General features: G+C 38.8%; 1 protein-coding gene across 1 annotated transcript; it reads right to left on the reverse strand.

The window, feature by feature from the left end:
- Positions 1–13,792: 13,792 nt before the first annotated feature.
- Positions 13,793–15,477, reverse strand: LOC124989221 (methylglutaconyl-CoA hydratase, mitochondrial-like). Its single transcript, XM_047559173.1, has 2 exons — positions 15,377–15,477; positions 13,793–14,868 (listed from the first exon to the last, which is right to left on the reverse strand). The coding sequence occupies exons 1-2, from the start codon at positions 15,475–15,477 to the stop codon at positions 14,052–14,054; spliced, it is 918 nt and encodes a 305-aa protein (XP_047415129.1). The 3' UTR covers positions 13,793–14,051.

Consider the following 15,477-nt stretch of genomic DNA (forward strand, 5'->3'; position numbering starts at 1 on the left):
AAAGAAAGAAAAAAGAACATCTGAAAAGTAGGCAGAGGATATGAACAATTAGGATACATGCACACACACAAAGGAAACATGAATGGCTAGTAAACATATGAAAAGATGCTCAGTTTATTCAAAACAAGAAAAATTCAAATAAGGATAATTTTTTAGGCAGTATGGTGGTGCATGTCTGTAATCCCAACAACTCAGGAGGCTAAGGAAAGATGATTCCAAATTCGAGGTCAGTCTCAGCAACTTAGTGAAACCCAAAATAAAAAATAAAAAGGACTAAGAATGTAGCCCTGTCGTAGAGCACCCTTGGTTCCAATCCCCAGTACTGTAGGAAAAAAAAAAAAAAAGAAAGATAATTTTCAGATTAGTAAAGATGAAAAATTTATAACACATTATGAGATGAAGCTACAGACCCACAAGCATTTCCATACATTGTTAAACAGGTTGTAAACCAGTAAAACCTGCCCAGAAGGAAATTTTGCAATAACTCAAAATTATAAATTCATATATGCTGTGACCTAGTAGTTCCATTTATAAGAATTTATCCTGCAAATATCAAATATATTTCCATTTGTATGTAATGACTGGCAGAGTCAAGGCTATTCATTAAAGCACTGTCATAGTAGTGAAAGACTGAAATTACTATATATATCTGACAGTAGAGTACAAATTAAATATGGCACATCATATAATGGAATACTTTGCTACAGTACAAATGTGAACTATCTGTTGATATGTCTATATATACACCATATATATATACACAAACACATAGATATACATCATTAAATGAGGTAAGGGGCAAAAGTGCTATGTATCCTATGGTACCATTTCTGTTTATGTGTGTGTGTGTACACATATGCAAATACATGTTAAATATATGGACACATATATTTTACATGCTAGAATATTTCTGGAAGGATACAAAGATAAGAAACTAGGAACAGTAACTATCAACAGAAAAAGAAACTAGAAGATGGTTGAAGATAGAGAGGGATTAAAGGCAGAGCCATTAAATACATTTTGAGTTTTAAGTCATATAAATACTTTATAATTTAACAAACTGAGTCAGATGAGGTGGTACATACCTGTACTCCCAAGAGGCTGACACAGGAGAATCACAAGAACTGCTCTGCCTCAAATTAAAAATAAAAAAGGGTTGAGGATGTTGCTCAGTGGTAAAGGACCCCTGGGTTCCATCCCCAATACTGCAAAAACAAAACAAAACTTTAAACTAAATTAACAAACTGAGTTGGGTATGGTGAAACACACCTATCATCTCAGCTGATTCTAAGGCTGAGGCAGGAGGATCAGAAGTTCAAAGCCAGACTCAGCAATTTAGCAAGGCCCTAAGCAACTCAGTGAGACCTTGTCTCCAAATAAAAAATAACAAGGGTGGGGATGTGGCTCAGTGGTTAAGAGCCCCTGGGGATTGAACCCACAAAAAAAATGTTCAAGAACAGCCTCAGCAATTTAGTGAGAGCCTGTATCAAAATTAAAAAACAAAAACAAAAACCAAGGTTGGGGATAGAGTTCAGTGGTAAAGTATCCCTGGGTTCAGTCCTCAATACTGGAATAAATAAATTAATAAATTGGGCCTGGCATGGTGGGCCATGCCTGTAATCCCAACTACTCTGGGGGCTGAAGCAGGAGGATCACAAAGTTTTTATTTGTGTGTTCGTTTTGTGGTACTAGGGATCAAACCCAGGGGTGGTCTACACTGAGCTCAACCCCAGCTCTTTTTATTTTGAAACAGGACCTTGCAAAGTTGTCCACACTGGTCTGTAGTTTGGAGGATGAAAAGTGTGAGACAAGCCTGGGCAAATAACTTAGTGAGACCCTGTCTCAAAAATAAAAATAAAAAATAAAAAATAAATAAAAAATAAAAAAAATAAAAATAAATAAATAAAAAGACCTGGGACCGCTAGGCGAGGTGGCTCAGGTTTATAATCTCAGTGACTTGGGAGGCTGAGCCTGGAGGATTGCAAGTTTGAGACCAGCCTTGGCAATTTAGTGCCAGCAATTTAGCAAGATCCTATCTCTAAATAAAAAATAAAAAGGAGTGGGGATGTAGGCTCAGTGGCAAAGCACCCAGGTTCACTCCCAGTGCCAGAAAAAAAAAAAAAAAAAAGACCTGGGGATGTAGCCCAGTTATAAAGTGCCCCTGGGTTCAATCCCTCCCTCAATAAATAATAAAATTAACAAAGCCGCTGCAGTGGGGCATGCCTGTAATCCCAGTAGCTCTGGAGGCTGAGACGGGAGGATCTCGAGTTCAAAGCCAGCCTCAGCAGAAGTGAGGTGCTAAGCAATTCATGAGACTCTGTCTCTAAATAAAATATAAAATAGGGTTGGGGATGTGCTCAGCGGTCATGAATTGAGCTTTTCCTATGCCCCCTGAGTTCAATCTCCGGTTACCCCCCCCAAAAAAAATTAACAAACCAGGCTGGAGGTGTAGCTCAGCAGTAGTGTTTAGTGTGCAAGAAGTCCTGGTTTCAATCCCCAGGACAACAAATAACCATAGTAATAAAATTAACCATCATAACACAGTGCTTATAATTTTCACAAAACCACAGTTGAATATGACAGATTTTCAAAAGCCAGAAATGGCCTGGGCCTATTTCATGTTCTGAGAAGTTCTGGGAATAACTCTTGTTGTAAATTGTCTTGTTGGTGGTATGGAGTATACCAAATTTCATGACCTTTACTTTATGCAGCAAAACCAATGGTTAGCTGACCAGAGTAAAGAAGAGGCGTTCAAAATGTGAAAAGAGGGAAAAATGAGGGATTTCTGAGGTGTATTAAAGGGTCAACTGAAGTCGGAAACCATAAAATTGCTTAGGTGCCAGTTCATTTGGCATTTTCTTCAGGAATGCACAACACCTGGGAATAGTTTTTTAGGAAGTGGGTCAGAGTGTGATAATTAAGATGTTTCAAATTGGAAAAATGACATGAAAGAGCCTAAGCTGACCCTTGAGAAAGTTCTCTTAAGAGCCACCTCGCCTAGCGCCCCAGCTCTTTTTATTTTTCATTTTGAGACAGGGTCTCACTAAGTTATTTGCCCAGGCTTGTCTTCCACTTTTCATCCTCCAAACTCCAGACCAGCATGGACAACTTTGCAAGATCCTGTTTCAAAATAAAAAGAGCTGGGGTTGAGCTCAGTGGTAGAGCGCCCCAGGTCTCTAAGTTTGCCACAATTCTAGAATCTGACTCTTTGGACTCCAGCTGCTTTGGTTTTATGGTTTCCTTTGGAGGTGATCAGATTTGGGGTAGTGATACATAATCAAGCTCCTAAGATATGGGTTTTAAAATTATAATCCCCAGCACCTCCCAAAATAAAAAATATAAACTCTTCCATCAGGTAGCACTTCCTTTTGCCTATTAAAAAGCATTCATGGGAAATTAAATTACTATCAGTTGACTGTTCAGTGAGCTCAGAAGAAAAAGGAATTGATAATCACAATGACAAGAGACATCAAACAGTAATAATCTAATACATTTCTCAAGGGATACTCCTGTTAGGGTGCCCACAGAAATGCTATCACATTGACAAATTGTTTTTCTAGAAATTAGACCACTTAGGAAAACATAAACTTGATTACAGTTTTCTCTCCAACATTTTAACCCATCCTTTAGAAGATGCTCATCAGCCTGGTGTATATCCTTCCACACTATTCTTTATGCACACTTTAAAAATGTATGAATGTAAATGGACATAGATACATTGATAGGGTTTTATTTACCCAAATGGGATCGTGTTGTTTTGGTTTGCTTTTTGTTTTTGTTTCTGACAGTGCTGGTGATTAAATGAGGGCCTCAAGCACAGTAAGAAAGAGCTCTATCACTGAGCTACATCCCCTGCCTATCCCTTTTCTTGTGTTTATATCATGTTGGGAGTTGAACCCAAGGCCTCCAGAGTGTTAGGAAAGCAGTACAGATAGCACCAAGCTACATGTCCCCAGAGGATCATGGTTGACAGAATATTTCATAATCTTCACTTACTAATATGTCATGGTTAATTCTCTTCCAATTCCAATGATAAAAAAAAGATTCTAGAACATGGACAACTGGGAGCTTTGTAGAGGAGGCCGCTCAGCACAACGCTTGGTTTTGGAACAACCCGCCAGGGCTCCGGTGGCTGCCCAGAGGAGGGGCCACATAGCCAGGCGATCAGGTGCAGAGCAGGGTCCCAGGACCTAGGTGACTTCTCGGTGGAAGAGCTGCACAGAGACAAGCTGAGGGGTGGAGCGAAGGTTCCAGGACTGTGGGCAGCTTCTCTGAGGAGGGGCAGCCTAAGGAGACTCATCTGCTAAGGGCAAGGCTCCCAGGCGCAGGAGGTAGGTCCGAGTCCCTGGGAACATTGCCTAGGAAGGCTGCCCTGCCCAGGCGGTAGTTGTGGATTGAGGGGAACCTCCAGGAGGGGAACTGACCAGCGAGACCTCCCCATCGGGTGAGTCTTCCCCGCCGGGTGAGGTTTTCCCACAAGGACGGTAAAAACAGAGACAAGGCACAAACAGACCTTGCCTCAGCCCGCAGCCTAGTTCCCCTTTGGTTGACCATTGGTCAACAAGTGGAGGCACCTCTGCCCACTAGCAGGGAATATACCCCACCTGAAGGCCACCACCCCTAGAGAGGCAGCTTCCTTGTGGAGCACCGCATTATCAACTTCCTCCAAGACTTCAGGCTACTGAAGGATAAGAGGGGATATACTAGCAATCTTCAGGGACATTATAAGTCAATAGAGGAAATCTGCAACATTTCAGCAGTCCACTGATACCTGAACAATATGAGAAAACAAGGGAAGAAAATGCCCCAAACAAATCTAGATGTTACATCAATAAAATCCAACGACAGCATGGCAGAAGAAATGACAGAAAGGGAGGTCAGAATGTACATAATTAACATGATAAAGGAAGCAAACGATGAAATGAAAGAACAAATGCAGGCATTGAGTGATCGCACCAATCGACAGTTAAAAGAGCAAATACAGGAAGCAAAAGATCATTTCAATAAAGAGTTAGAGATATTGAAAAAAAAAAACCAAACAGAAATCCTTGAAATGAAGGAAACAATAAACCAAATTAAGAACTCCATAGAAAGCACAACCAATACGATAGAACACCTGGAAGACAGAACCTCAGATATTGAAGACAAAATATTTAACCTTGAAAACAAAGTTGAACAAACAGAGAAGATGGTAAGAAATCATGAACAGAATCTGCAAGAACTATGGGATATCATGAAAAGGCCAAATTTAAGAATTATTGGGATTGAGGAAGGCTTAGAGAAACAAACCAAAGGAATGAACAATCTATTCAATGAAATAATTTCAGAAAATTTCCCAAATCTGAAGAATGAAATGGAAAATCAAGTTCAACAGGCTTATAGGACGCCAAATACACAAAATTACAACAGACCCACACCGAGGCACATTATAATGAAAATACCTAACATACAAAATAAAGACAGAATTTTCAAGGCTGTGAAAGAAAAGAACCAAATTACATTCAGGGGGAAACCAATATGGATATCAGCAAATTTTTCAATCCAGACCTTAAAAGCTAGAAGGGACTGGAACAACATTTTTCAAACCCTGAAAGAAAATGGATGCCAACCAAGAATCTTATACCCAGCAAAACTTACCTTCAGATTTGATGATGAAATAAAATCATTCCATGATAAACAAAAGCTAAAAGAATTTACGAAAAGAAAGCCAGAATTACAGAACATTCTCAGCAAAATATTCCATGAGGAAGAGATGAAAAACAAAGAAGCAAATCAGCAAAGGGAGGAATTATCCAAAAGGAACTGTCAAATAAAGGAGGAACCAAGTCGTGTCAAAAATAAATAAATAAATAAATAAATAAAATAAAATGAGTCAAATGACTGGGAATACAAATCATATCTCTATAGTAACCCTGAATATTAATGGCCTGAATTCATCAATCAAAAGACATAGACTGGCAGATTGGATTAAAAAGAAAGATCCAACAATATGTTGCCTACAAGAGACTCAACTCATAGAAAGAGATACCCATAGACTAAAGGTGAAAGGATGGGGAAAAACATATCATGTACATGGACTCAGCAAAAAAGCTGGGGTATCCATCCTCATTTCAGATAATGTGGACTTCAAGCCAAAGTTAGTCAGAAGGGATAAAGAAGGACATTTCATACTGCTTAAGGGAACCATAAATCAGCAAGACATAACAATCATAAATATCTATGCCCCAAACAGTGGCTCATCCATGTATGTCAAACAAATCCTTCTCAATCTCAGAAACCAAATAGACCATAATACAATAATACTAGGTGATTTTAACACGCCTCTCTCACCACTGGACAGATCTTCCAAACAAAAATTGAACAAAGAAACCATAGAACTCAATAACACAATCAATAATTTAGACTTAACGGACATTTATAGAATATACCATCCAACGAAGAGTGAATACACTTTCTTCTCAGCAGCACATGGATCCTTCTTTAAAATAGACCATATATTTTATGCCACAAAGCTAATGTTAGCAAATACAAGAAGATAGAGACACTACCTTGTATTCTATCAGATCATAATGGATTGAAATTAGAAATAAATGAAAGAGTAAAAAACAGAAATTACTCCAACACCTGGAGATTAAACAATATGCTATTTATGATGAATGGATAACAGAAGATATTAGGAAGGAAATTAAAAAATTCTTAGAGGTAAATGAGAACAAAGACACATCATATCAAAATCTCTGGGACACTATGAAAGCAGTACTTAGAGGAAGATTTATTTCATGGAGCGCATTTAATAAAAGAAGTAAAACTCAAAAAATAAACAACCTAACACTACAGCTCAAAGCCCTAGAAAAAGAAGAACAGACCAACACCAAAAGTAGTAGAAGACAGGAAATAGTTAAACTCAGAGCTGAAATCAATGAAATTGAAACAAAAGAAACAATACAAAAAATTGACAAATAAAAAAAATAAACAAAATTGAAAAAAAAAAAAACAAAAAAACAAAATTGATAAACCCTTGGCCACACTAGCAAAGGGAAGACGAGAGAAAACCCAAATCACTAAAATTCGGAATGAACAAGGAAATATCACAACAGACACGATTGAAATACAAAACATAATTAGAAGCTATTTTGAAAATAGAAAATTTTGAAGACATCAACAAGTTTCTAGAGACATATGAATTGCCTAAACTAAATGACATACACAATTTAAATAGACCAATTTCAAGTAATGAAATAGAAGAAGTCATCAAAAGCCTACCAACAAAGACAAGTCCAGGACCAGATGGGTTCTCAGCCGAGTTCTACAAAACCTTTAAAGAAGAGCTCATTCCAATACTTTTCAAAGTATTCCATGAAATAGAAGAGGAGGGAACCCTACCAAACTCATTCTATGAAGCCAAAATCACCCTGATACCTAAACCAGACAGAGACACATCGAGGAAAGAAAATTTTAGACCAATATCCTTAATGAACATCGACGCAAAAATTCTCAACAAAATTTTAGCAAATCGCATACAAAAACATATTAAAAAGATAGTGCACCATGATCAAGTGGGTTTCATCCCAGGGATGCAAGGTTGGTTCAACATCAGGAAATCAATAAATGTCATTCACCATATCAACAGACTTAAAGTAAAGAATCACATGATTATTTCAATAGATGCAGAAAAAGTATTTGATAAAATACAGCATCCCTTCATGCTCAAAACACTAGAAAAAATAGGGATAGTGGTAACATTCCTTAACATTGTAAAGCCCATCTACGCTAAGCCCATGGCTAATATCATTCTAAATGGTGAAAAACTGAAAGCATTCCCCCTAAAAACTGGAACAAGGCAGGGATGCCCTCTTTCACCACTTCTATTCAATATCGTCCTTGAGACTCTAGCCAGAGCAATTAGACAGACCAAAGAAATTAAAGGGATATGAATAGGAAAAGAAGAACTCAAACTATCCCTATTTGCTGATGATATGATTATATACTTAGAGGAACCAGGAAATTCCACCAGAAAACTTTCAGAACTCATAAGTGAATTCAGTAAAGTAGCAGGATATAAGATCAATGCTCATAAATCTAATGCATTTTTATACATAAGGGATGAATCTTCAGAAAGAGAAGTTAGGAAAACTACCCCATTCACAATAGCATCGAAAAAAATAAAATACCTGGGAATCAATCTAACAAAAGAGGTGAAAGAACTCTACAATGAGAACTACAGAACACTAAAGAAAGAAATTAAAGAAAACCTTAGAAGATGGAAAGATCTCCCATGTTCTTGGATAGGAAGAATTAATATTGTCAAAATGGCCATACTACCAAAAGTGCTATACAGATTCAATGCAATTCCAATTAAAATCCCAATGACGTACCCTACAGAAACAGAACAAGCGATCATGAAATTCATCTGGAAGAATAAGAAACCCATAATAGCTAAAGCAATCATTCACAGGAAAAATGAAGCTGGGGGTATCGCAATACCAGAACTTCAACTATACTACAAAGCAATAGTAACAAAAACGGCATGGTATTGGTACCAAAATAGAAAGGTAGATCAATGGTACAGAATAGAGGACACGGACACAAACCCAAATAAATACAATTTTCTCATACTAGACAAAGGGGCCAAAAATATGCAATGGAGAAAAGATAGCCTCTTCAACAAATGGTGCTGGGAAAATTGGAAATCCATATGCAACAGAATGAAACTAAACCCATATCTCTCACCATGCACGAAACTAAACTTAAAACGGATTAAGGGCCTTGGAATCAGACCAGAGACCCTGCATCTTATAGAAGAAAAAGTAGGTCCAGATCTTCAACATGTCGGCTTAGGACCAGACTTCCTCAACAGGACTTCCATAGCACAAGAATTAAAAGCAAGAATCAATAACTGGGATAGATTCAAACTAAAAAGCTTTCTCTCAGCAAAGGAAACTCTCAGTAATGTGAAGAGAGAGCCTACAGAGTGGGAGAAAATCTTTGCCAATCATACTTCAGATAGAGCACTAATTTCCAGAATCTATAAAGAACTCAAAAAACTCAACACCAAGAAAACAAATAACCCAATCGACAAATGGGCTAAGGAAATGAACAGACACTTCACAGAAGAAGATATACAAGCAATCAACAAACATATGGAAAAATGTTCACCATCTCTAGTAATAAGAGAAATGCAAATCAAAACCACCCTAAGATTCCATCTCACCCCAATTAGAATAGCGATTATCAAGAATACAAGCAACAACAGGTGTTGGCGAGGATGTGGGGAGAAAGGTACACTCATACATTGCTGGTGGGGCTGCAAATTAGTGCAGCCACTCTGGAAAGCAGTGTGGAGACTCCTTAGAAAACTTGGAATGGAACCACCATTTGACCCAGCTATCCCACTCCTTGGCCTATACCCAAAGAACTTACAATCATCATACTACAGAGATACAGCCATATCAATGTTCATAGCTGCTCAATTCACAATAGCCAGACTGTGGAACCAACCTAGATGCCCTTCAATTGATGAATGGATAAAGAAACTGTGGTATATATATACAATGGAATATTACTCAGCCATAAAGAATAAAATTATGGCATTTGCAGGCAAATGGATGAAATTGGAGAATATCATGGTAAGTGAGATAAGCCAATCTCAAAAAAACCAAAGGAAGAATGATATCGCTTATAAGTGGATGATGACACATAATGGGGCATGGGAGGGGTTAGTTTTAGGGTTAGAGTTAGGGTTAGGGAGGGGGGCAAGAATGGAGGAAGGAAGGACTGTATAGAGGGAAAAGAGGGGTGGGAGGGGTGGGGGGAAGGGAAAAAATAGCAGAATGAATCAACCAACATTACCCTATGTAAATTTATGATTACACAAATGGTATGCCTTTACTCCATGTACAAACAGAGAAACAACATGTATCCCATTTGTTTACAATTAAAAAAAACAAAAAGAAAAAAAACAAGATTCTAATGTGACAGGCTGACAGATTTGACTCCATGGAAATGTTACAGGCCAGGCTATATAGGCAATGACTAAACAGACTCCATTTTGTTCTGAGGCTCCATGTTATGTACGAAATTAACTTCTTCCATGGAAAATCCCACCTCTGTGCCCATCAATAATTGCTTAGCTTCTCCCATGGGAACACCCCACCTCTGTGCCCATCATCAGTTACTTAGCATGACATGTTTAACAATACAAAAAGACAATTCTTTTTTTTTTAATGTTTAAATATATTTTATTTAAAAGTACTTGATTTTATACTTAGCAAATGTATTTTAGCACTTTAACTTTGTAAGTTAATCAGATGTCTTTTTTTAAATTTATTTTTATTGTAAACAAATGGGATACATACTGTTTCTGTTTGTACACGGAATAACAGTATACCATTTGCATAATCATACATTTATAGGGTAATGATGTTTGATTCATTGTTATTTTTCCTTCCCCCCCACCCCTCCCACCCCTCTTTTCCCTCTATACAGTCCCTCCTTCCTCCATTCTTGCCCCCCTCCCACCCCGTTATGTGTCATCATCCGCTTATCAGTGAGATCATCCGAAAAAGACAATTCTTATATGATGAAAAATTGTTCTCTTTTGATTCCTATTTCTCTTAAACAATGTACCTTTTGAACGGTGATGTCAATAATGATTGCTTGGATGTTAGTAATCATGCTTTAGTTTGTCCCTATGTAGGGTCACTTCCTTCACTGCTGATGATTTCATGATGCTAGTTTGTAATTTCAAATCATAGCAATTGACACTTATGATTGATGTGATTTTTGGAATAAGAACCCCTGCAACCCAATGGTTGGGGCTGTTCTCCCAATAGCCATTTTTGAGGCATTGTGTGAGACATCAGCCAGTCGGCTTAATAAAGACTCTCAAATTTGGACTTCTCACTGGTGATCAGTCTTTTTCTTAAGTTGTGTCCCATAACATCTAATATTCTACTAAATAAAGCCAGAACTAACTTAATTGCTTAATTATACCATTTACCACTGTTTGAATATACTATAATTCAGAGGAGGAGATCCAAGATGGCAGACTAGAGGGAGGCTGTGTTCTCTGTCGCTCCATAACTCGGGTTTCAAGCAGATGGTATCTGTTTCTTGGTGAGGCAGTTTTTGCTGCTTATCAATCCCCTGCTGTTTACCCCATTTGTCTACTGCAAATACCTGCACTCAGCCAGCATATCGAGGCCTTTTTGAGTGCAGATTGTTCAATGTCAGGCGTCTAGCATCCGCAATTTGCCTGCGTCTTGCCTGTCCATCACCTGCCTTTCATCTATCCATCATCCACCACCTGAGGTTCACCTCCCGATCGCCCAACAACAGTCAGCAAACTGACAGCAGATCACCAGTGCAGCGCCAGCTGCCTGCTGTTGCCTGGAAGTTCACTGTTAACAGTACCTGCAGGTTTGGTTACACGTAGCTGCCGCCATTTTGAGACAACAGCCAGGCCCTGTAGGACCCCTGGCTGGACTGACTGAGCCCTGTCTCCAGGATCCCTCAGCCAGACCAATCACTCCCTGCCTCAGGGGCCCTCACATAGACTGAATGCTCCCCACCACCAAGGACCCGCAGACCAACTGACTGCGCCCTATCACCGGGACCCCCAGACCGACTGATTACACCCCGCCTCCAGGATCCTGCAACCAGACCAACCACACCCCACCTCCAGGACCCCTGCCTGATCAACTGCGCCCCCCCCCAGCTGTAGCTGAATATACTATAATTCAAACATTTTCTTATTGATGAGCCTTCAGGCTGTTTCCAGATTTAGCCAGTACAAAGATGCAATAAATTGTTGCATTTATATCCTTACCTAGCACAGTTTCTTCTTTTTTTTCCCCCAACCCTGGAGATTGAACCGAGGGCTTTGTACATGCTAGGCAAGTGCTCAGTCACTGAGCTACATTCCAGCCCTTTTTATTGTTTGAGACAGGATCTCACTAAATGTCCTCAAAAAAAGTTTGTCCTCAAACTTTTTATGTTCCTGCCTCAGCCTCTGGAATAGCTGGGATTACAGGCATGCACCACCACACGCGGCTTCTATCATGAGTTCTTACAGAAAGAGTTGGAATTTGGGATCAAAGTATTCTAAATATACATTTGTTTTTCCAAATTAACAATTTTTTTCATTTTCTTACTAATTATTCTAAATTTTGATAAATATTATCAAATTATTTTTCCAAAAAGATGTCATAATTCAGATTCAAGTCATGAGAGTATAAGTGCCTTTTTTCCTATATTCTAACACTGCATGTTTCTGACCTTTTGGATTTTTTTGCCAATCTGATGAACCTAAAACATTTATTTTGTATTTGTTTTAATGTGCATGGACTTGATTAGTAAGTTTGAGCATAATAGAATTTATTTATTTTTTGAGATAGTGTCTTCCGATGTTGCCTAGGCTTCTATCCAACTCCTGGGCTCAAGTGATCCTCCTACCTTAGTCTCCTGAGTAATTAGTACTACAGGTAAGCACCACCATGCCCAGATAGGGAATTTTTTGAATATTAGGCTTTACTATCTTATGTGTTGTATATAAATTCCTCTCATTTTTATTACATAATGCCTTTTGCTATATAATTTTATTCTTCAAAAATGTATGCATTTAGCAGGGCACAGTGTTGATGCTTGTAATCTCAGTGGCTCTGGAAGCTGAGTCAGGAGGATCTCAAGTTCAAAGCCAGCCTCAGCAAAAGAGACCCTGTCTCTAAATAAAATAAAAAATATAGCTGGGATGTGGCTCAGTGCTGAGTGCCCCTATGTTAAATCCCTGACCTGGTACCAAAACAGACAAACAACTATGTACTTAAATGACTTTTTCTTTATAGCTTGTTTCTAACACTGTTTAGGAGACACTTCCTTAGCTAAAGATTATACAACTTTATCCTAAATTTTCTTTAAAAATTTTTTTTATATTTAAATCTATCTGGAATTTTTTCATATATGGTATAATGCAGGGTACTAGCTCTGTGCTCCCCCTGGATATTCACCTCTGCCAGCATCATTTTCTCAATTAATTGAAATGCTGCTTTTGTTAAATATATGTTCTTGTGATTTGTTTCTATATTTTATAATGAGCCCAAACCATACTTTGGTGTGTAGTGGCTTTATAGTAAGTTTTAATATTTGGTAAAAAAAAGTTTCTACTATTTAAAAAGCTTATTATCTTGTTGGTTTTTCTTCAGTATACAAACTTTTAAAAGATCTTATCCAGTGCTATCTACCTGTCCTGGGCAAAGGGAAGGGTACCGCCAATCATATTGTGATTCTAATTGCATTAAATTATTAATTTAGAATGACATTTTCTGTTATGTCTCCCTAACCAGAACATGAACATTTTTGAGACAAGATTTCACTATATTGCTCAGGATGGTCTCCTACTCCTGAGCTCAAGTGATCCTTGTGCCTCATCCTGCTGGAACTACAGGTGTGAACCATTGTGCCTAGCTGGCTTATGTCTTTTTTTTTTAATGTATTTTAGTTGTTGATGGACCTTTATTTAACTTATTTCTTTATATGTGGTGCTGAGAATAGAAGCCAGTGCCCCACATGCTAGGCAAGTGCTGTACCACTGAGCTACAATTCCAGCCCTGATTTATGTCTTTCATAAAATTTTATATATATATATATTTTTTTTTTTTTTTTGGTATACAGAAATAATTTTATTTTCTTAATGGAGCACAGTAGACATATAATCAATATTATTCCCTAGAATGTGCAATATATAAATTATTCACATTAAAAAAATTAAGAACGGAAAGCCTCATATGCAGGAATAAAAACATATACCTAATTTTTAATCTGTTTTTTGACAATATATGCTACTTGCTTTATAAATATGAATGAATGTAACATGATACACATTGGCATGAAGTACACATGTTCTGGTTCATTCCAGATGCTCGACATACTACACGGAGGAACTCGCTCTTCACTTTGGTCATTGAGATTCCGTGTGCTGAGGCATCAGAGTGGATCTGAAAGACACTTTCAGAAGTACCTTTATTACACTGGCATCGTTAGAACTTCTGTTTCTTCTACTCTCCTTTATAGCGAGGGGGCCTTTTCTCTTTAAAAGCAAGACCTTCAAGTCTGTCTTTTGTTGGAATGGTCTGAGCATAACATGCTTCTTCTATGGCTAATCCTGTTACTAAGTCAACCTCCATTCCTTGATTAATTGCTAGTTTTGCCACTCTCATTGCAACAGGTCCCTGAGGTAGAAACTCCCTTGCCAGGTCCAGGGCCTTTCTGTAGGCAGCATCCCCCTCCTGGTTCTGCTCCAGAACGTGGCTGATCAAGCCCACTGCTTTGGCTTCTTGGCCATCAAGCACTCGTGCAGAGAAGATGAGTTCCTTGGCCAGGGACATCCCGATGGCACGCGGTAATCGCTGAGTTCCCCCTCCACCAGGAATAATTGCCAACTTTGTTTCAACCAGGCCCATTTTTGCAGAGGAAGCTGCTACTCGTATATCACAGGCTAGAGCCAATTCAAGACCACCACCTAGTGCAAGTCCATCTATTGCCGCGATTGTTGGCACTGGAAGATTAGCTATATCATTAATCACTGCTCTTATTTTGGAGACAAAAGGACCAACTTCACTGGAATGCATTTTGGCTCTTTCCTTAAGATCAGCACCTCGGTTCTCCTCCTCCAGGTGCCGCACCCGCAGTTCGTCCTCAGTCTTTGCCTCAGAACTGTATCCCCTCCTTTGGGCAGGACCCCAGGTCCAGGCCGCAGGGCCCACCTGCCTTCCCGCCCACGAGCCGGACAGTCTCCACCCAGTGCCGAGCCGCGCACAGCAAGCAGACAGCAGGCGGGCGCGACCGGCCTGCACGGCGCCCAAAGCCCCGGGTCTGTTTATATATATATATATATATATATATATATATATATATTTTTTTTTTTTTTTTTGTACTGGGGATTGAACTCATGGGCACTTGGCAACTGAGCCACATCCCCAGCCCTATTTTGTATTCTACTTAGAGACAGGGTCTCACTGAGTTGCTTAACACTTGCTTTTGCTGAGGCAGGCTTTGAACTTGCATTTCTCATGCCTCAGCCTCCTGAGCTCTGGGATTACAGGCCTGCACGTTAGCACCCAGCTAAAATTTCATAGTTGTGTTCTGATAGTTTCTGTACTTTCCTTCCTAGATATTTTGTACTTCTGGTCACTGTTGTGAATAGGATATTTTCCATCTCCATTCTTCTAACCAGACATTGCCTAGACAAAGTAAAGTTATTGTTACTTTCATCCAGCTACTACATTCACTTGTTAATTTGTAGCTTATTCTTTTTGAATTTGAATTTTTTCCTAAATGCAATAGCTCTTAAAATATATTTTCCCCCTAAGTTTTCTTTCACCTTTGTAGTTGTTTTCCCACTGCAGATACTTGCTGCTGGTCAAGGCTGACCAGAGTGGCCTTCCAGGAACCAAACATTAGCTTTCTATGAGTACACCCCAT

The sequence above is a fragment of the Sciurus carolinensis genome, chromosome 7 (assembly GCF_902686445.1).
Source record: "Sciurus carolinensis chromosome 7, mSciCar1.2, whole genome shotgun sequence".
Taxonomy (NCBI): domain Eukaryota; kingdom Metazoa; phylum Chordata; class Mammalia; order Rodentia; family Sciuridae; genus Sciurus; species Sciurus carolinensis.

What these genes read in the sequence shown, in the direction of transcription:
- LOC124989221 (XM_047559173.1), bottom strand. Translation starts at nt 15,477, where the DNA reads ATGGGGTGTACTCATAGAAAGCTAATGTTTGGTTCCTGGAAGGCCACT. An exon ending in GTGGGAAAACAACTACAAAG is followed by an intron (nt 14,869 to 15,376) that starts GTGAAAGAAAAC and finishes ATATATAAACAG; the next exon opens with ACCCGGGGCTTTGGGCGCCG.